General features: G+C 41.6%; 1 protein-coding gene across 1 annotated transcript in view; it reads right to left on the bottom strand.

Annotated features, from left to right (window-relative positions):
* Positions 1-19,856, bottom strand: part of EXT1 (exostosin glycosyltransferase 1) — a 287,664-nt gene that overhangs the window by 23,426 nt on the left and 244,382 nt on the right. Inside the window, exons 2-4 of the mRNA XM_039227216.1 lie at positions 12,315-12,408; positions 10,649-10,756; positions 5,226-5,345 (exon numbers count right to left, since the gene is read on the bottom strand). Coding sequence (XP_039083147.1) covers positions 5,226-5,345; positions 10,649-10,756; positions 12,315-12,408 — 322 coding nt within the window. The remainder of the gene's footprint in view (positions 1-5,225; positions 5,346-10,648; positions 10,757-12,314; positions 12,409-19,856) is intronic.

The raw sequence follows: 19,856 nt of genomic DNA, 5'->3' as shown, positions 1-19,856 counted from the left end.
TTTTCATTATAGACACAAATGGTACCCTTGATAAGGATAATATTTCTCATTAATATGAATTCAAAGGGAAAAATGGCAGACTCCTTATTTTTCTTTTTTTATGTGCCATCTGTCTTCTAAATAATGGACTAATGGTTATAGGTTAGTCATTCTGTGTGGCCCTGACTTGGTCTTTTGACCAATGCAATGTTGCCTCTCACACACAGTGCCACCATATGCCACCTCACTCTGAGCCAAAGCATTCTATTTCCATTATTTCATTGATTTTAATATTTCACCATACAACAGCATTAGCAATGGCACGGTTTGAATGTGCATTGTTAGGTAACTGAAGAGAAAAAATTGGAGCATACTTCAAAAACTCCATTAAAAATGTGCTTTCCAAACTACCATCAGCTCTTTTTATATGTTATTACAACTTAGTGCACTTATCTTTCAGTCATCTTGATTCTGACTGAGCTCCTATGGTTCAATCGTTAGTGCCAGGTCACTGCTGTGCAATATTCCGACAAATAATGGAATCCATAAAGGAACACTGGTCTTTGCAATATTTTATCATTGTCCCCATCATTACTTCTCAACTTGTATACACACACAAAAACTGAGCTCCAAAGAGCCTAGCTCTGTTAAATAGCCCCTTAATTCCAAGATGCAGTATTAGGAAGTTTCTATCAGACTGGAAATGCTAGCCAAATCCCAAGTATGACAGAGTGCAGTGCAGTGGAATGCACTAACAACTTGACCCTGGCATTGGAGAGATGGCATCCTGTTTTCAATTGTGTCTACGCATTACCACCACACTAAGGCTCATACACTCCAAAGACCGAGTAATCCCCTTCCATGGTCTCATGTATAGCAAGCAAGGAAGACCCAGAGTTTTAGAGTCTGGGTGTGGAACATCCTGAAAACAAAGGATCCTCAAATCTATGTTATCTACGGGTAATTTTGAATTAACCTTATAACTTAGGAGCTCTAGCACAGACTGACTTCTATCATCTAAGCTCTAAGCCGAGAGGCATTTTTGATATGTGATACTTAAGTTGTTTTCATAAACACATTGGTTTTATCTGTGAATGCGGATGGCATTTTCTGCTATTTTCTCTGCTTTTCTATTTACATTGAATTCTGGGATAATCTGAGTTCTGAATTAAAAAGGGAAACTGGATGGTATCTTTCATGCAATTTGGTTGAGAGGTCAAACTGTTACAATCCAATCTTGGAACTATATAAGGAGATTTGACAGTTGCTATAAATTTGAATGAAGTGTATGGTTCACAGTGTTTTCAAAACAACTGTGTCGCTAGAGGACTGCATGGCTCAAATCCAAGGGGAAGAAGGCCTTTCCAGCAGAGATGACAACAGCTTGACTTGAGATTCTCTTCTGATGAACATAACACATCCAACTGTTCTTTCAGGATAGCTGCACACTGCTAACTGAATAGGCAAGAGAGCAGCTCTATGCAGAATACTCAAAAGAAATGTAATTAATGAGATACTATCTTTCATCTGGCAAATCTGCAAAGTTGTGTATGTGTGTGTTTTAATTATGATCCTTAAGGCTAACAAGAGCACAGCTAGAGAAGGTCTCCCCCCAGATGGCTTATGAGGGTCCAGACGGATGCATCCTTCTGGAAGGGTAATCTGGCAGTGCTTATCATGAACCTAGACTCTTGCTCAGCAACAAGCCCACATTAAGGACTGTAGCCTAAAGAAATAAGAGTTGTAGCCTAAGTTACATGGAGAAACTCATTGCTTGGATAAAGATATCTAGATCTATACAAAATAAATAACTAGAAACAACATTAATAGTCCATGATAGTAGGTTAAACAGAGAGAGGTCCACCAAACGAGGACATACAGAGCAGGAAAAATGAAAACAAGTGGCCTCGGTGTTTTAGGGTGGACAACTAACAGGGCAAAATCAAAAGGCCAAAAACGGAGCTCCTGAGTGGCTCAGTTAGTTAAGCATCCTACTCTTGGTTTCGGCTCACATGATCATCTCATGGTTCGTGGGACTGAGCCCCATGTCGGGCTCTTTGTTGATAGTGTGGAGTCTGCTTGGGATTCTCTCTCTCCCCTTCTGCCTCTCCTGTTCTCACTCTCTCTCAAAATAAATAAATAAACATAAAACCCCCCTACAAAAGGTCTGAAATAGACTCAACGATGCATAAATGTGGCATGTGACAATACTGAGGTAAGAAAACTTAATATGTTGGGACAAACAACACGATAATCTGTCAAAAAAGAAAAAAGATTTTTCAACACAGGTCATATATAAAAAAGTAAACAGTATTAAACACGTAATGTAAAACGTTAACCATGAAAGTACTAGAAAATTATAAGGGAGTGTTTGTATAAATTAAATTATGGGTCAAAAGGTCCTTTCTAAACAGTAGCAAATGAAAAAGCCACAGATGAAAAGACTGCCTCATAATTGAAAGGGATACCACAAGTTTGGGGAAATATTTGCAATAAGAGAGTCAAAGGGTTAATATTTTTAATCGAATAAGCTCTAAAAATTAGTAAGAAAAAGTGGGACAAAGTTGTGGCCATTTCTATTTCTTTCTTTGTGAGTTGCCTAAGAAATATGAAAAATATTCATTCTTACTAATAGCCTAAGAAATATAAATTAAAAAATAATGACTTAAATCATTTTGAAAGATATAATGTCCAATATTGGTGAAAGTGAAAAATACCCCAAATAATAAAAACAGGTCCTCTCATATAAGCTGGAGGGAATATAAATTAGCTCAGGAAAATGGACAATTTATTAGAAGTCTTAGCATTTGTCACATTCTTTGAACCAGGACTTTGAATTCAAGGAATTAATCTTAAGGAAGTAATTTTGAACCTGCACAACAATTTAGTGCTGAGACTATTTGCCTCAATAATGCATATAAATAATGAAAAAGCAGAAACAATTGTAAAGTCTTCAAATTGAGGATAATTAAAGAAATTAAGTGATATCATGAATGGAATATTACATGTCATTAAAATCATTGTAGAAACATCTAACATGACAAAATATTAACAACATATTATTAACAGCAGAAAAAAACATTATAAACAGGTTTACATTATATATGTATATATAATCTAAATTACATATATGCATATGATAAATATAAATACATATCCACCGTAAAACCTTGGTTTGCAAGCATAATTCATTCCAGAAACATGCTTGTAATCCAAAACACCTGTATATCAAAGTGAATTTCAAGAATCACTGGCTCAGCTGTGATGATATGATGTTTGGCATCATGTACTAATATTGCAAGACATTGCTTGTTTACCACATTAAAATTTATAAGAAATGTTTGCTTGTCTTGCAGAACACTCACGGAACAAGTTACTTGCAATCTAAGGTATACATGGGCTTCGTGTAGGCTCCATGCTCAATGTGGGGCTTGAACTCACAACCCTGAGATTAAGAGTTGAATGTTTGGGCACACGGGTGGCTTAGTCTGTTAAGCTCCCAACTCTTGATTTCGGCTCAGGTCATGATCTCATGGTTCGTGTTGGGCTCTGCACTAACAGTGTGGAGCCAGTCTGCCTGGGATTCTCTCTCTCCCTCTCTCTCTGCCCCATCTCTGGTTGTTCTCTCTCTGTCAACAATAAATAAATAAACATTAAAAAAAAAAGGTTGCATGTTGCATGCTCTACCAACCTAGACAGCTAGACACCCCTGAAAGACTATTCTTTAAATAAAAAATTGCAACATATGTATAAATTTGCATAGAAAAAGCCAATATATATATGTGTTTGTGTGTATCTATACATCAACAGTGATTTTGTATGGGTAGATGATTTGATTTTTATGCTTTAAGTATTTTCCATTATCCATGTACCTTTTTAAATAGAAAGCACTCATTCCACAAAGAAAAAGAACTGACATTCAACTTTCCTTAAGAAGGGTCTAGGAAGGGTGTTGGATGGAAGGAAGAGAGAAGAGTAAAAACTATTACATATTCAAATCTGCTGCTATGAACAGAAAAGAAAATGCCATCAGTGTTGAGGAATAAGAGATTTGCTTGCAATAAGGAAGCCGTTAGAAGCCATTCTGACTTGTCCCTTCATGGGTTGGGCCTGGGTCCTAAATAGCCCCTTTCACCTAGGTCCAGGATGAAAAAACAAATGTGCACCATTCATGAGAAGACTCTGACCAGGACAGGGGCCCAGGCTAGGCTTAGGGCAGGTAAATGCCCCACTGTGCCCAGGGCATGACCAGCACAGGCTGTCATATGTGGATAGCAAGAGAACAGTGATATGGACAAAACAGGATGATTTTCAGTTTTCCTTGGCATTACTCAGACTCCTCAGTGTATGCTACAAATTCCATTAGCTTCCAGAGCAGTAAACACTTTCACAAAGTAGATACTCCAAGTGAGGCCACAAATGTCCCCATTGCATTATGCGAACACCTCAGAATCACCTCAGTGCTGTGCCTCACCAGAGGACCTCTGCTCTCCTTCCTGCAAGCCTGTAATTCATGAGTGTGCAGTTTCCTAAATCTTTTCTTAGCTTTCTGTGCTAGTGTGGTGTAGCCTCGGGCCATCACTATCTGTTCTACTTCCAAAGGTTTTAATCATCTCCATGCTTCTCTCTCCCTTTTCCCTCCTGCTGTAATAAAAAGCAAAGGGGCACCCATATGCCTAGAAGATTTTCTGCATTCATAAAGTTTAACACTTTCTGTACCAGATAGGTATGATCCTGATTTTCTTCTCGACACATCCTTGTAACACTGATGCTGGTTGGGCTGTGCAGATCTTGAGAGTTAATTTTGTTGTACCCCGATGCCACTGGTGCCCAGTAAACTGCTTATATTTTGAGAAAGGTAGGAGATACTCCCCTACTTGGTCATTATCGGTTTTCTAAATGGGCTCCAGAAATAGATCTTTAAAGGGTGTCACTGAGTGTGAAGGACAGCAGGGTAGTCATTAACCACATATCACTGAAATGATGTTAAGACAGAGCCAATATCTGTGTCGAGGAGTGGAATTTCTCCTCATGTCAGTTTTCCTCTCTGGAGCTTTGTTAGGAACGGGGGAACCTGCTCGGGCTTGGCAGACCAGGTAAAAGAGGGTTAACTGACATATCCAAGAGCATAAAATTCAGTTTTGTCCCATTTGACCCAATTACACCTCACCAATAATGGATGAGAAAGCCAACAGAAGTGTATCAAGACCATTATTCAAGACGGAGAGCCAAGTGGTCTCACTTACCTCTAGTGTAGTTAATACAATCTTCTCAACTGAAGAAAAATAAGCCTCCCACAAGAATTGTGTCTGCTGTCTAAGTGCTAGGATTTTATCCTGATGAATAGACCTGATTGTAGAAGGAATCTGTAACACAAGGTGAACACACAATAACTAGAACTGTAAAGCAATGAGATGCCATTTGATCAAAACAACCCACCTGGGTTGGGCTTTTACACTTCACAGCATTCAGGTTCTAGCATACAGATCTACCAAAGATCACCAACCCTTAAACTGAAATGCTTTTAAGAAGGTGTCAGATACAGACAATACTTACTGGGGATCAGCTTTAACAGCCTTTAATGCATGGAAGTTAAAGTTACCTCTAAGATTTGGTAGCAGCTTATCAGCTGTTCAGGGTTCCACAAATCCTCGGTTCTGCACACAACCACATTCTACAGAGAAGGGGGCTATCAGCTTTGGGAAAGGGTTGAAAGACATCATCCTCCAAACAGTTCCAAGATGTGCCATGCCAGGGACTATAATCTACAAAAGGGCTTTTAAGGGAATGTCTCTGAGCTTCTTCTGTAGCTGGACAGTCATTACTATGTGCACACACCTGCTACCTCACCCTGAGAGCTCTTTTGCTCCCTGATCTCTCTTTCTGGCTCTAGCACTTACCCCAATCCAACATGATCTGCCAAACATCATACATGTTCAGCCATCACTGTTCTCTGCCAGGCTACATGATTTTAAAGGAGAGATTTAGGTCCTGTCCATCATGCTACATATTTTAAGGCTAGAAGAGTAGTTTTTTTTTTTTAATATTTTATTTTTGAGAGAGAGATAGAGACAGCATGAGCAGGGGAGGGTCAGAGAGAGAGGGAGACACAGAATCTGAAGCAGGCTCCAGGCTCTGAGCTGTCAGCACAGAGCCCGACGCGGGGTCGAACCCACAAACCGCGAGATCATGACCCGAGCGAAAGTCGGACGCCCAACCGACTAAGCCACCCAGGCGCCCCTAGAAGAGTATTTTTATTCAAGAAATAAGAGTTGAATTGAACATGGCCATCTGAAGCCACCATAGGGATACCATTATTTTTACCAGCAAGATAGCTTAATGATTAAGCACAGGGACACCAGAAGTTAGACCAAGGTGGGATTCTTGCTTCTAATATACCAGCTGTGCTTCCTTGAAGAAGTTACTTGCTCTCTCAAAGATTCTATTTCTTCATTTATAACGTGGGGATATAGTATGAACATCACAAGGATGTAAGGGAGATCATCTAAGTGCTTAGTATAGTGCCTAGAACATGGGAAGCTTAATTAACACAGCAAATTATTACTACCGCTATTATTATTACTGACATAAGGGTCAAAGCTGGATCAACTGCTGCTTAATGTCTGCATATGAACTTGTTTGGATCTGGAGCTATGACTTGTATTCTCTGGGTTTCTGGTGAGTTTGCTGGGCTTGCTCCCTATCTTCACCTATAGTTCAAGGTCTATTTCATTTATGGGATCTATACTCTTCGAGGAGATTCCTTGTGATTAGCAACTGCCCTCTTGTGCTCTCCGCTTTCTGCATGCTTGCTTTGCTAATGGATAACTAATCAGACAGACATGGGGGCCTGGGCTGAAGGGGGGATGCTCTGTTAGCTGCTTTAATAAGAAAGTTACTCATGGCATTGTGAGCAAGCCAATATGTGAATTTCCACTAGCGGGGGGATGGAGGGGGAAGGAGGTGGTAGCACATTTTTTGACTTAAGACTATTATTTAGAGGAGCAATGAAACCACTTCACAGTAAGAGCACATGGACAAGCTCACTTGCTTTGGCAATGTCCTAAAGCAGATATCAAACCTATGACCTAAAGTGTGTATCTGGATGCCCACCACTGAAGAAGCGTGGAGGCTACTGGTAAAGGAAAAGCACTGGCAGGCAAACATTAGCCTGGAATCAGAGCTCAAGGTCAAATGGAAGTAAAATACCCTTGGAGAAGGTAGAGAAACCTTGATGTGTCAAAGACAGTTTATTTTTCTTTTTACTGAGAAAATACCTGGATTGCCAAAAAAAACTAGGAAAAAGTTACCCTGCCCAATTTTCATAATCAAGTTCTCTTCTAAATGCCAATGGTATTTTCTAAGACTCATATAGGTTGACTTCACTGTTTTGTCATGATCACGAGAAACCAGTCCATTAGAAAAATCCCAAAAGCTACTCCCACTGTGTAGTCTCCAGAAAAATAAGTGGGCTGAGGTTACGAAAGAAGAAAGGGAATATCACATGTTAACCTACCAGTACATTCCCCTCTTTTATATAAGCCACAACTTGATGTTGGGACATCAAGTAAAATACACGCTACCTGTTTCTATGTACAATATAAGTGACAGCTCTTTGCAAAGTGCTCTGGAAGAGAATTCCAATTGACTGAAAAGACAAGAGTTCCAAGTTTTAATGGCATTTGGCTATTGGTTATTAATCTGCTTGTCCTGAGAGACAGGTATATGCGAGAGTGATAAATTAATTGCAATTTGGCTGGATTGTTCAGTGTGGGAGAACTCAATGAAGTCTTAATAAAAGGTCATGTATGGCAACAAAACTAATGGCATCTACCAAAATAGATATAGGAAAGCAACATTCAGCTCTCTTGGTGACATAATGACGTGAATATATGCAAATAAAAACATCCGAGCTGTTCTAAAACAGGAAACAAAAAATTGTAACATAACAACAACATTTCCCACAGCAGACATTTGGGCTCAGTGCCAGCTCTTTACAACCATTGTCAATGACAGTGCAGTCGCTGTTCAATATGGAGGCAGCTGTGTAAAGACAAACTGTGTACGAGACGGGAAGACAACAGCAAGTTTGGGTGGGTGCAGGATGGAAAACAAAATCTTCAGAGTCAAGCCAAAAACTGCTGCAGAAGGTGAAATACACGTCAACTTTGGTGAAACGGGAGAAGCTGGACAACCAGACTCAAGCATCCTGAAACGCTCTCCTCTCCAACAAAAACTCCCAAGTTATTCACATCAAATTCGCAGGAGCACTGATGCACAACTGGAGATATCAGGGCGGCTGTCTTTTATTTGTTTTACTTCCCAAATTTCCTGTAATCATCATGTATTATTAAAAAAAAAAAAAACATAAAAGGAAGAAAACAGGCAATGTGTGAAAGAACCACACAGATCATTTTTGTCTGGCCTTTCATGAGTCAAGGGTTTTAACATATGCCATTCTACCCGGGGAGGATTTTGCTAGGTCACATATTCCTCTTTTGTGCTGGAGGTCCCAGGGGCCATGGAGTGATCTACCTGAGTACCAGAGAGAAGCCATGTTGAGGGAGCTGTGTTCAGCTTGGCGTCCCTAATCATTAGCCTTCTTGATTACAGATATTTCACGTGTTACTTTAGGAAGAGTACTGTGTTACTTCAGCAGCCAGCTAGCAGACTGGCCAGCAGCACAAGCAGAAGCAATAAGAAAGTTAGAAACTCATTTTCTTCTTCTTTTTTTAAATGTTCATTTTTTTAATTTAAAAAAATTTTTAACGTTTATTTATTTTTGAGACAGAGAGAGACAGAGCACGGGCTGGGGAGGGGCAGAGAAAGAGAGAGACACAGAATCTGGAACAGGCTCCAGGCTCTGAGCTGTCAGCAGAGAGCCTGATGCGGGGCTCAAACCCACGGACTGCAAGATCATGACCTGAGCCGAAGTCGGACACCTAACGGACTGTGCCACTCAGGCGCCCCAGTGTTCATTCATTTTGAGAGAGAGAGCAAAAGTGGGGGAGGGGGCCAGAGTGAGAGAGAGAGACAGAATCCTAAGCAGGCTCTACAGTGACAGTGCAGATGTGGGGCTTGAGTGCACAATTCATGAGATTGTGACCTGAGCTGAAATCAAGAGTCAGACGCTTAACCGACTGTGCCACCCAGGTGCCCCAGAAACTCAATCTTCTTGATAATTTTTTTAAAATGCTAGAACATTAAAAAAAAATCATTCTACAATATTTGTGGTAGTTCAAGATAAAGTATATACTGCCATCAAAGGAAAACATTAAAATATTCTATAATTTTAGAGAAAGGAGTATGACAAATTATGTGGAACCTACAATATTATTACACGAAAGGGCTTTGGAAATCCTTAGTGACTGACGATTGCTGCCCTTGGATTTCTCTGTATCATATTCCTCTCCCCAGGCAGCTCCTGAGAAGTTCAAATTTTTATTAGGCATCATTGTTGAAGACTGGTTGACCATATATGGGTAGATTTATTTCTGGGCATTCTATTTTGTTCTGTTGATCTGTATGTCCCCCTGTGTGCCAGTACAATATCATTTTGATGACTGTAGCTTTGTAATATATTCTGATATCAGGAATTAGGATGTCTCCAGCTTTGCTTTTTCTCAAGACTGATTTGGCTGTTTGGGGTCTTTTGTGGTTCCCTATGAATTTTAGAATTATTTTTCTACTTCTGTAAAAAATGCCATTGGGATTTTGATAAGGATTGCATGGCATCTGTAGATCAATTTAGGTAATAGGGTCATTTTAATAATATTAAGTCTGACTTCTGCAATATAGGGACAACATGGATGAATTTGGAGGATATTAGGCTAAGTGACATAAACCAGTCACAGAAAGACAAATACTGCATGATTCCACTTACCCTCACAACAGCCAAATTCATAGAACTAAAGAGCAGAATATTAGTCGCCAGGGTTGGTGGCGAGGAAGAAATGGAGAGTTACTAATCAGTGGGCATAAAGTTTCAGTTAAGCAGGATGAATAAGCTTCAGAAATGTGTAATGCATTTTACCCACAGTCAACAATAATATATTGTGCACTTAAAAATAAGAGGATACATCTCATGTTAAATGTTCTTGCTACAATAAAACGAAATGAAATAAAAGAGAGATCCAAATGGCAAAAAACACATTTAAAAAACCAATTTTATTAGAGGCTGCTCTTTTAAATATACATGTTAAAGAGCAGCACTGCTCAGGCTCCCAGACCAGATCATTTGAGCAATGATAACACTAATTATAAGCATCAACCCTAGAGACCTCCCTCTTTCTGAAAATTAATCTGAAGGCAATTACAGAAACAAGGGAAAGGAATATGGAGTGGCAGGAAGGTACGAAAGCTCTCTTGGATCATTTCTAAATCTTCTGGATAGGGAAGAGGATGGGTATACATCTCTTCTTCCCATCAAGCTCATGGCCTTCGCCTGCCACTTCTCCTTTTCCAAATATATTCCCTGGACCTGGGCAGATTTTGTGTGGAAAGTGAACAATGTCATATTAAATGACTTCATATTCGCCATGACACAGGCAATTTTCTCCTGATAAAATTTCTTTTATAGAGCTGACCTTTTGGATTCATCTTCTTTGAAAGTTTGGACGGCGGCAGCAATAATCCACTCATCTGCTGAAGGCTGGAGCCCCTTCCTTACCTGTAATAACAATCTCTCATCGCCTATGACGGCAGCTTGGTTCCAATTAATCACTTCAGAGAATGGCAACTCCCATCCATTGCTGAGCATCACAGGGACACAGGCAGCCTGCGTGAGGAAGGGGGCACTCGTGAATGTGAGGGAAGCAGCAGAGGGGACATTCTAATCGGGGGTGACATGAGTGTGAATTTAATCACTGGCATTTCTTACTTAGATCCTTGCCTGGATCCTGGACTGCTTGGGCCAGAAGAGAAGTCAACTTATGGGGCACCTGGGTGGCTCAGCTGGATAAGCTTCCAACTCTTGATTTTGGTTCAGGTCATGATCTCACAGTTCGTGAGTTCGAGCCCTACATCAGGCTCTGTGCTGAGGGTGCGGAGCCTGCTTGGGAATCTCTCTCTCTCCCTCTTTCTCTGCCCCTCACCTGCTCATGCTCTCTCTCTCTCTCTCTCTCTCTCTGTCTCTCTCAAAATAAATAAATAAAGTTAAAAAGCAAAAGAGAAAAGTAAGCTTATATGAGTTATCAAGTCATGTGAAGGCCTGTACATATCGCCAAGATTTTAATGTTTGTAAGACTTGCCCTCAAATGCTACAACCCCGTTTCTATTCTCGTACATGGTTTGGCTGACCTGACCTCCAGGGAGACGACTGGCCTTGTTTGAGAAGTCTTACTGATGTGACACAATTGTCCACCGACAATATCCGAGCATAAAACCAACCTCGAATATAAATGGTTTTGTCAATGCAACTGCCACAACTCTGCTCGTGAAGAGGTTTACCCCACTGTTAGAATTTAGAAGTACTGAGAGATGACTGAGGGCGGTGGGCAGAAAAGACAATTTGCTTTTTTCTTTTAATTAAAAAATTTTTTAATGTTTATTTATTTTTGAGAGACAGATAGAGTGCAAGTGGGGGAGGGGCAGAGAGGGAGACAGAATCCGAAGCAGCCTCCAGGCTCTGAGCTGTTAGCACAGAGCCCGACATGGGGCTCGAACTGATGAACTATGAGATCATGACCCAAGCTGAAGCTGGACACTCACCTGACTAGCCACCCAGGTGCCCCAAGATGATTTACTTTTGGGAAGTACCACCAATAAGCCATTTTCTTTTTTCTTTTTTTTTTTTTTTCCTGTTTAAATGTTTATTTTTGAGGGAGCAGGAAGGGGCAGAGAGAAAGGGAGACAGAGGATCTGAAGCAGGCTTTGCGCTGACAGTAGAGAGCCCGATGTGGGGCTCGAACCTGCAAACTGCAAGATCATGACCTGAGCCAAAGTCACACGCTTTACCAAGTGAGCCACCCAGGTGCCCCTGATGAGCCATTTTCTTAAGCCAGTGCTCCTGAGACTGGCTTCCGGGAGCCGAACAGTGTCCGCAAGGCTGCCAGAGGGCAGTCAGGTCTACCCTCTGCTGCCAAACACGTCTCAGAAGAACACCTCCTCCCTCGTGGTGAAACCTTTGATCTTCTCGTGTCCAAAGACAGGGAGTGAATCCTCTTTCCACCCCCTCTCCTAAAAAATGTTACAGACTCGCTTGCGAAAACTGATTCCAGGTGTTCAAGGCAAACCATGCATTTCTGCTTCGATTCCCGCAGAAGGGTTAAGGTTAAACCCACCCCGTCTGACTTCAGTCCTCTGCCCTATTCTGAGGAGCTCTCAGGGTCTCTTACCTGCAAGGCCTCCAGGAACCTGAAGGACCCAAGCCTGCGACCGCGAGGAACCAGACAGAAAGTGGCATTGTGCAGCATTTCCCGATAATCATACCTAGAAGGAGAGAAGGAACAATCAGGGACAGTCAGCAAACGAAGACCCGTGAGGGGTAGTGGGGTGGCGGAGGGGTCAATGAACACCGGGAGGTGTACAGTAACATGGAATTACCCAGAGCCGCTCAGGAGACACACTGGGTAGGCAGTTCTCACTTCCCCTTTGGGGGTGTGGGGGCTGTTGCATGAACAACAAATGTGAACTTTCACCAGGGGCAAAGCAGTTAAGGTGTTCTGCAAGCAGTACATGAAAGACAAGTCTGATGGTCCCAGTAACAATCTGGCTTGCCCAGGGTTTGCTTCCAAAAATCAGATTTTTTTGTGTCTTGATGAAATGTCTCGTCCCCATGAGCTTAAAAGAAAAAGATCACAACAAGTAGTTCTTGTTTACTGCCCTGTCATTCAGCAAAACTAAGACTGTCCTTGTTCCCCAGCCCACAAAACCATGCTATTCAAACCTACTCAGGAAACCTCCATTACGAGCACAAAACATTTACTTTCTCCTTCAAGCTGGAGTTTCTACGTTTAACCAAGAATATTCAGCTACGTCAGACAAATACTCCTATATAAGAATGGATAACATAACTTTTAGGGGAAAGACAAGAGAGACAGAAGGAGCTGGCCTAAGAAATGGGAAAATAAGAATAGCAGGAGAGAAAATAAGCATAGCGTGGGGTGCAGAAAACCGGGGTGCAGAAGAGAGGATTTGTTTCTTTTACTCAAATACCACTTGACGGTACAACATGGTGTTTGCTCTTGAAAGAAGACAAAATATAACATGAGCATCGGCTGTCTCTTCATGCTGGTGAAGTACAGGAAAGGTGACTAGCTTTTCATTTTGTTTAGGGATATCTCCTTAAAAATGGTTTCCACAAACACAGTCCTAAACATGCAGTTTCAGGTTCATTATGAGTTTAAGGAAACTTGGGAAAGCAGAAATGGCTCGTGTCTTGTGAAAGCCCAGATTCTCAGAGCTAAGATGAAATCACTCTCATTTTTTAAGAGCTTCCAATGCTCGGCAGACAGGTGTGACTTTGACAGTAGCATATGTCACCGGTATTTTCTGACTCTAATAGTCTAATTTAATCATAGCCTGAAGGCATCGGATTCTTCCCTCTTCGTTTTGGGATACTGATATATACATTTATATTTTTAAAGTCCACATCTATTTTTATATTCTCATACAAACTAGGCATATGGGAGTAAGCCAATTTTCAATTATAAACCCGTCATTAAGAAGAGACATCATGCAAAGGACCATTTGCTTAAACAAGCTTGTACAACTAATTTGCGCAAGAAAAGGTCACTGTGAATGGATTAAGATTATCTCCATTGAGAGTAAAATAAAAACCCTTGCTGCATTAATTAAACTGCAAAATAGACTTGAAAGTAGAAAAGATTTTTAAGAGGGTTCGAATTTGGCTAAATAAGAAATATTAAATTACGATGGTAATGGCTTCTCCTTTGCTCACCAAACATAGGGAAATAATTGATAAGTATCTTCCAATTCAACTGTTAAAAATGTCTGGCTCTCTACCTTACCTGATCAAGAAGGAAATATGTGCACACACACACATATAAAGTTTAAACTCAAATTGTTTTAATATAAAAAGGTCAAGTATACTTCAGACTACAGGAAAGTTTAATAAGTGCCCAGAATAGAAAGCCCTGAGGGATTAGCACAAAAGGTCCTACATCCTCATCATTAGGCTGCTAAAAATGTAAAACCCTATTAATGTTCTGGATTGTAACAAGTTTCAAAGTTGCCAGTTGCAGAATTGACTTTAGGGAACGAGTGGACGTAGAGGGAAGGTAGAACACTTACAGCAAAATATTCAAATAGCAGTTATTCTAGGGCGTTGGTTTGTAAGTGGTGGCACAGGAGGAGGATCTGCCGATGTAGGGGATAGAGCTTATGTGCCTGAAGCTTGTGTTCATTCACGCAGCAGCTGAAGGGAGGGACGGGATGAGCATCCTTGCCGTGACATTATGAATAAAACACGTGAGCTCTCTGGGCCTTCGCTTCCTCATCAGCAAGATGACTAGAGAGTGTCTGAACATTCCATTACTGTTTACGTTATTTGTAGGTGAGAAAGAACGTTCTGGGGTGCCTGGGTGGCTCCGTCAGTTAAGGGTCTGACTCTTGATTTCGGCTCAGGTCATGATCTCACAGTTCATGGGATCAAGCCAAGCCTAGGCTCTACAATGACAGTATGGAGTCTGCTTGGAATTCTCTCTCTGCCCCTCTCCCTGCTCATGCTGTCTCTCTCTCTCTCTCAAAATAAGGAAAGAAACTTTGAAAAAGAGAGAGAAGAATGTCCTTTCAGAATATCCCACTGCCCCAAAGTTTCCATAACCCTTGTATAAGTGTTTGTGTGCCTATATGTGTGTATATATACATGTATAAATACGGATCTGCTCGTGTGTATACAATGTATGTTTAACACATAAAGACACACACAGAACATGTGCACACAAAACTTATAATAATAATTTTCAGATTTCTAACCATGCTCAGTCCATGAACCAGCCTCTCTTTGGACTCTAGTGACAGGGACTCTGTGAATGGCTAAGTGCGTTCTAACGGAGGGACTAATGATACCCAGCAAGGGGAGCAGTCTTTCCAGCTGGGCCACACTTGTGTTTGGCGCCCTCCCACTCAGCCTTTCTGGGACCCACCTCTCCATTTCGGAACTCTCACACACTCTACATTTACCTCCTTCTCGATGCTTCAACTCATTCCTTTTTTCAGTCACTGTCTCAAGAAATACTATGTCCCAGGCCTTGTTCTAGTCCTGTGGATTCTGTGCAAGGAAGACCCTTCTCCAGCCACTAGACTTACCAAGGAATCATCTGGTAATTAGGAGAGGCTGATCAGAACTGCAGGTGTGAAATCTCCTGGGAATGTGCATTATAAAGTACACTCAAAGGCTGGCCTTAAAAAGGGAGACACTAAGGAACTCTGGACACTCTCCCTAGCAAAACAACAATTTAACTGGTAAAAATTATATTAAAAAAAAAACTTCATTCATTTAAAGTTTCTGGAAATCGTTCTAAAGATCTAATGACAAATGGAAAAACATTTGTTCGGGAGAACCAACAGACTCTTGGCAAGAACACTAAGTGCCTGTGGCATTTGAGCCATGACCTGCTCCACTACCAACCCCCTCCCAGCTCTGCCTCATGGAAGCTCCATCCCAGGCAAGTTCAGTCAAGAAGACTGTGCTCCCTCTCCTCCTGACTGCCATCAAGAAAGTGAAAAGGCAATCCACAGGAAAAAGAAAATATTTGCAAATCATTGGTTTGGTAAGAGACTAATATCCAGAATATGTAAAGAATTCTGACATTCAACAATCAAGAGACAAATAATCCAATTTTAAAACAAGCCATGAATTGACCAGATATCGTTCCAAAGAAAAACATACAAAATGCCAATAGGCACAAAGATACTCAACATCATTAACCATTAAGGAAATGCAAATCACCCACGAGGATGGCTATCATCAAAAGGACAGATGAGAACAGGTGCTCAGGAGGCTGCAGAGAAATTGGAACCCTCACATATTCCTGCTGGGAATGTAAAATGGTGCAGTCACATTGGAAAAAAGTTGGGCAGTTTCTTTTAAAACTGAAAGTGGGATTAGCATATGACCCAACAATTGCACCCTTGGGCTTTTATCCCGGAGAAAATGAAAACTTATTTTCACGCAGAAGCTTGTCCATGAATGTTCAGAGCTGTTTTATCCTTAATGGCCCCAAATGGGAAACTATCCAAATGTCCTTCAGTGGGTGAATAACTCAACAAATTGTGGTACATCTACAGCCTAGAATACTTTTTAGCAGTAAAACGAAATGAGCTATTGATACACACAACATCCTCAAGGAAATTATGCTAAGTGAAAAAGCCCATCTCAAAAGGGTAAATACTGCCTTCCTTATTTATACAGAAGTTGTGAAATAACATAATTTTAGGGATATATAACAGATTAGTGGTTACCAAAGATTATAGATGGGGAAGAAGGATAGGCAGAGAGAGAACAGGTCAAGTGAGGGGGACAGGCTTCTTAAAGGGATGAATTCTCCCCTATTAAGTCTAGATATGTAAATCACATCAAAATAATAAACTTCTTCAAAATGAGAGGTAATTAACACATGATATCCTAAGCAAAAAGGTAAGTAGATAAGGGAGGCAACTCATCTCAGACACCTTTCTGCTTTAAATCAAGAAATGGTTTTGTTACCCTTTTCAGATGGGCATTAAGCTTCCCATTGTGTAGGTGGTGACACAGAAGTTAGAGCAGTTTTTATAAATGACTGCAAAGAAAAATGCAATAAAATGACATGACCTGAATTTAACCTAGAAATCAGGAACCACTCTATGGCCATAATAATTTTCTCCTTAAAGTTGTGCTGAATAATGGATGGGATACACCCCACTTAAAATGGGCCGTGTCATAATGCATAATTGAAGTCCTTCCTCTCCATATGAAACACATTGTTGCTGGCAGCCATTCAGTGTACCCGAGCAAGGGGGCGGGGCAGCGTGGCAAGTGCAGTGTTCCCCAAGTGCCTTCCCCCCACAGGAACATCATCTGCACCCCCTGGGAAGTTTGTAGAAATGGGAATTCCTATCCTCACCAAGACCCACTGATGTAGAAACTCCAGAGGAAGGGCCGAGAATTCTGTTTCAACAAGCCCTCCAGGTAATTAGGATTTTGTGCTAAGAGCTCACAAAAGATTTGAGTTAAGAGGTCAGGAACACAAAGCTTTGTGGGTTAGGCAGCTTTAGACACAACCAAACCTGGGTTCAAATTTCACCTTTGCTATTTACAAGCTAAGTGATCTTGGGAAGTTATTTGTCGAAATCTTAGTTTCCTGGTGGGCCAAACGGAGATACTTCTATGAGGCTTAGACTATACAATTTAACTAAAGCACAGGCATATCCTAAACCACCCATAAATGGTAGCTATTATCATTATGGCTGAAGGAAAGCAACAGAATATAATGGAAAACAAAGCCGACTTGAAAGTTAGAGGACCTGGCTTGAGGAATTTGGGTTCTGGATCTACTACTTCCTGTGCAAAAGGAATTCTCTCTGCTTCAAAGCACTAAAGATCAAATGGTGTCCGTGCCTTATAAACTGCAATGCGCTATGCAGCTGTAAGCTGTTGTGGTAAATTACATCAGGATGAGAGAAATAAAAACATTAAAAAAAAAAAAGGAACAATGAAAAAAGAAAAGAAAGAACAGATTCCCCAAGACAGAGCCAGAGACAAATGTGGAACAGACCCTTTAAAATAAAATGCAAACAGAAGCTGGGAATCACATCAGAACAGCAGCCTCTAATTGAAAGGATTTTGCCTTATTATCAAAAGCTACATAGACAAGGATGCTGCCAGTGCTGCGTGCCCACTGGCCGTCCCATGCTTCTCGCAACCCCTCTGTAGCCTGCACCGTTGCCATGTGAGCTGCTTTTTGCTAATCAAAGAGGGTAGGGAAGATGCCAAGTGATCCAGCCTCTCATCTCTGTAGTCATACAATTCTAGTCTCCCTGTGATGTTGCGACAGTCTGTGTCAAGTATTTGTTTATAAAGTAAGTGAACATTTACACTATCTGTTCCCTCCAGTCCCCATCCTCATAAGTACTTAATCTTCCTCGCTTACACCCAAGTTTGAACTGCATCCCTTAGGAGAAAAAGAAAGAAAACAAAACCGATGTATGGCTGCGGTAGTGCCATTAAGTACACTGGGATGAGGGAAATAAAACAAGGTCCTTAGCACCTCCTCTGTGCTTTCTTTCATTCAATCAACAAGCATTAATTAGCTGAATGACTACCATGCATCAGGCTCTCCTCAAAGAATCAATGGTCCAGGGAAAAGGCAGATGTGTTAGCAACTGATTGTTATTCAGTGAGGGAATATGATGATCAATGATTATTATTTAGCGGTAGGATGGAGGCATGAGGTGGAGATTATGCAGAGAAACAACAGTGACAACTTGGCTTTGGTGGGGAGACTGAGAAGCAGGGATGCCTCCAGGAGAAAGGTAGACTGAGCTAATTATTAATGGAAGAGCAAGAATCAGACTGGACAGCAGGAAGAAAACCATGATGAGAGAACGCACCGCAGTTTGGAGAGGGAGGGGTGGTGGGGGAAGGGGAATGAAACTACTCGTAAGGCGGGGTCCCACTGGGAGGACAATGTGTGGTATCTCCTGGAGCTCAGACATAATCCCGTGTGGTGGGTCATGAGTCACCGAAGGGCTCAAGCAGAAGAGTGACATGTTCCCAAAGGCATTCTTACAGCTCGATAGAATACAACTTCACAGGCGAGCGCTTCGTTCAGATAGTCTGATAACCTTGCCGACAATGCAGGTCACAGCTATGGAACCATTAATGGCTCCAATTCCAGGCTTTCCAATACTAAAGAGCCTCTGCCTTCCACCACACCATACTGCCTCCTTGGGCAGCTCACACAAATGCAAGGTCTGAAAATACATTTCTTTCTTTCTTTTTGAAAGACTTTATTTTTAAGTAATCTCTGTACCCAACATGGGGCTTGAACTCACAACCCCAAGATCATGAGTCGCACGCTCCACTGAATGAGCCAGCCAGGTGCCCCTGAAAATACATTTCTTAGGGGGCAAATTCCTAAGCAGTTCACCTAGTTCACCTAGTTTAGAGCACTGGTAACAAGAGACTACCACTAAGAGGGCCCCTTCTCCCCTCCTCAAAACCCTGCATCGCATCACACGAGCAGTTCAGTCCAAGATAGTGCTCTGTTTTTAGTATCCGTGTTGCCTTAGACGCTTTCTTGGACTTCACAGATTTAGCACATAAAATTTCAATTATTTTTGAGAAAACCCAAAGTCTGTAACATGAAATTGGCCCAAGACACAACTCTGAACTGAGAAACATACCTCTGAATCGGAAAATGGGTCCAGTTGGCCCCTACAGTACGGCTGTTTGTTGCCACGTCAGCATACATACGGAGGAGAACAGGCCCCCGTGGTCTTTGAGAATTCAGGGGACATACACCGCAGGTTCTTCGCCTACTCACACAGCTTTTGTGCACAGGGATGAATTGCATACGCTCTCATGTCGGGTAAATGCCGAGTGCAATACTAATGGGCGGTGCTGGACCTGGCTGACCCGACAGGCTGCAGCCTCACGGACATTCAGTGCCCCGCAGCCAGAAGGCACTTGCCGTGTGGAGGTGGTGTGATGTGTCACGTGGGCGATTCTTGCCTGGAGCACTGGCTGCTGCTAGAACCTCAGGGGCACTGGTCATGCCACAGGTTAGGACTTGATTTCTTTATAAAGCTTCTCAAAATGACGCTGCTGGTCCCAAGTTTTCCAGTGCGGAGAGCAGTGGTTGGAGACAAGGAAGGGCATGTATCTACATCCATCCTTCATACTAACCCTAACCCTAACCCCAGAAGACCACCCC

Source organism: Hyaena hyaena, unplaced genomic scaffold, assembly GCF_003009895.1.
Source record: "Hyaena hyaena isolate Hyena2069 unplaced genomic scaffold, ASM300989v1 scaffold_26, whole genome shotgun sequence".
In the NCBI taxonomy this organism is placed as follows: domain Eukaryota; kingdom Metazoa; phylum Chordata; class Mammalia; order Carnivora; family Hyaenidae; genus Hyaena; species Hyaena hyaena.
This window is presented reverse-complemented; position numbering and strand designations above follow the sequence as displayed.